Source organism: Triticum dicoccoides, chromosome 4A (assembly GCF_002162155.2).
Source record: "Triticum dicoccoides isolate Atlit2015 ecotype Zavitan chromosome 4A, WEW_v2.0, whole genome shotgun sequence".
Classification (NCBI taxonomy): Eukaryota; Viridiplantae; Streptophyta; class Magnoliopsida; order Poales; family Poaceae; genus Triticum; species Triticum dicoccoides.
This window is the reverse complement of record NC_041386.1, coordinates 447,606,263-447,608,775: the sequence shown is the minus strand read 5'-3', so window position 1 is coordinate 447,608,775 and position 2,513 is coordinate 447,606,263. Positions and strand designations below refer to the sequence as shown.

Sequence of the window (2,513 nt, the reverse complement as noted above, 5' to 3'; positions counted from 1 at the left end):
GGGAGTAGTTCGTGCCCGATGAGATTTTTTTTAAAGTTTTAAACAATCCCTTGCGAAACATAATGACATGTGTGGCGTGTAGTGGCAAGCTCATAGCCTTGGAATTTACCACATCGAATGCATTTTAATCATGTGGACATCACGACCATCATCAGCGAGGGTGGAAAGAAATATAAGTGGCAACATGGTGAGCCGCAATGTTAAAATTGAGGACGCTCCTATGTAAGGGTACTTAGTCATACTTATTTGGCTTACACATAATCTTTTTTGTCTTCCGTTGCAACACACAGGCATATTTGATATTTGCTAGTAACAACAATGGAGCGAGGCCAGCGGTCGTTTTGCATGGGATTTCCTCTTTGCGCTTCTATACACTCTTATTTATTTTCCAGTAAATAAAAAGAAAGGAACGAGGCGGCCCAAGAGGATAGAAAGGGCTGACTTTCTGGATGGCCGAATTACAAGTGGTAAGATCTAGGCCCATCTCTTTGAAGTCACCAGGGCCATCTGTGTAGTGGCAAAGGAAAGTCCAGAAAAAATCTAAAAAAAGGAAAGTCCAGAAAAAAGAGACAGAAGTACTACAGATTACGAGGCCAGGCCCAGAAACAGAAGAGAATTTATGGGTAGTTCTTCCAGCATGAGGAGACGAGCATGGAGACGCAGCGACGCATGATGTAGAGCCTCGCCCGCTGCTCCCTCGCCGCGCTCGCCACCCGCACGGGCAAAGATGCCGACCGCCTCAGTTCTCTCCTCCGCCCCTGGCTTCCTCTTTTCTCCGGCGTCTCCTTGCCCGGCAGCCGGCCGTCCTTGTACTGCTTTGCAGTTGACATCTTCTTCCAGATGTGCTGCTTGTTCTCCTCCATGTCGCTGCTGCAGTGCACCTCCATTGATCTCCTCCTCCTCCTCCTCCTCCGCCTTCTTGGTTATGGCTGATCAACTCGTGCGACTACTGGACTAGTACCGATGCTATTTATAGTCCCCAACTAATGACCAAGTACTCGGTACCACTAATTAGTTTGTGTAAATTTTACTAGGAGTACTAGCATGCATGTATAGAGTAGGGAGAGCATCTCTTCTCATGGCCGTGCCCTGTCTCCAGAATAAGGATCACCAGGGACCCATCCCTTCTTGGCCTGCTAAAACTATACTCAAGAGTACTGTATTACTGATGCAGCATCTCAAGTGTACTATAAGTATATATTAGGACACAGTTAATTTAATGTCGACTGGTCTGCATGGAACGATGGGTGCATGCATATGCTTTGCTCGGTCGATTTTACTACAGTACTGCAGAAGGACGGCTGATAAGATTCGCAAGTACTACTAGAAACTAACGCCTTGCAACCGCAACCCAATCATCATATGCATATGCTCCTAAAAGGCACTTTTCGCCGGAATCTCTTCTGGCGGTACGTGTCCAACAATCTAATCTGTCAAGTATATGAATATTAAGAAGTACTACCTTCGTGTCGGTGAATAAGTTATTCGCATTGTTCTAGATCGACGATTTAACTATCTAAATATGTATTATATGTGACAAAAAATACATATTTAGAAACTACAACTGTATAGAAATCTAGTAATATATTTTTCATAACATATAAAATATATTTAATTCATCAAATCGATGACTTAGAACTACGTGAATGACTTATTCACCGACCAGGCGATCTTGCGCGATAGACGGCCTCTAACGGTCGTCGTCTACGCATCTGCCCGCCCATCGCCCTGACCCGGTAGCCTTCCATCCGCCGTCTGCGCGCCGGCTCGCCCGTCGATCTACGCCGACTGTCGCCACCCTGCATCGCCCCCACCTGGCGGCCTCGCGCCAAGCGGCAGCCCATCATAGCCACCGTGCGCGCGTCGGCCCGCCCGACGATCTCGGACTCTGCCGCCACCCCGCCTCCACCTACCGGCGTCCCTGACCTCGCGCATGATCGGATTGATCACCCGCCCACCGCCGCAATCCGCCTCAGCTACGCCATGCGACCGGCCTGGCCCGTCGGTTGCGCACGCCCCCGCAGGCCTCGTGAAGACCGTCCCGAATTCAGCGCGCCCCTCCACCGATCGAGCATCAGGCTGCCGATGTGTCGCCCCATCGGGCCACAACGCCGTCGCCCCGTGGTTCTCCTTGCGGCTGCATTTGACTCGCGTGTCGCTGCTGCGTCGCCCCTTCGGGCAGTAATGGCGGTCCCGGCCGCTGTCCCGAGGTCGTCCCCGCAGTTGCATCGACCCGCACTCAGAGGCTGCACTGCCCCTTTGGGCTGTAGCGCCACGACCCATGGTCCCCGCCGCCGCCCCGAGGTCTTTCCACCGTCGTCCTGACCTGCCCGCCGCCGCTGCGTCGCCCCTTCGGGCCGTAGCGTCGCGGTCCGTGGTCCACCGCCGTCCCCGCACGTCGACTTCTCGTCGTATGCGCCGCACCGCCTCCCTTGACGCGGGAACGCCATCGTCCGCGCCGGTCTTCGTCCCGTTGTCGGGTTCCTCACCTACTTCGAGCACCGCCATCGCAC

The 2,513-nt window shown here is 52.9% G+C and overlaps 1 protein-coding gene across 1 annotated transcript; it reads right to left on the bottom strand.

The window, feature by feature from the left end:
* Nucleotides 1-431: 431 nt before the first annotated feature.
* On the bottom strand, nt 432-892 carry LOC119288952. Its single transcript, XM_037568413.1, has one exon. The coding sequence runs from the start codon at nt 885-887 to the stop codon at nt 618-620; it is 270 nt and encodes an 89-aa protein (XP_037424310.1). The 5' UTR covers nt 888-892; the 3' UTR covers nt 432-617.
* Between the last annotated feature and the right edge of the window lie 1,621 nt (nt 893-2,513).

Bases quoted from the DNA above. Each gene is read 5' to 3' on its own strand.
- LOC119288952 (XM_037568413.1), bottom strand. From the start codon at position 887: ATGGAGGTGCACTGCAGCAGCGACATGGAGGAGAACAAGCAGCACATC.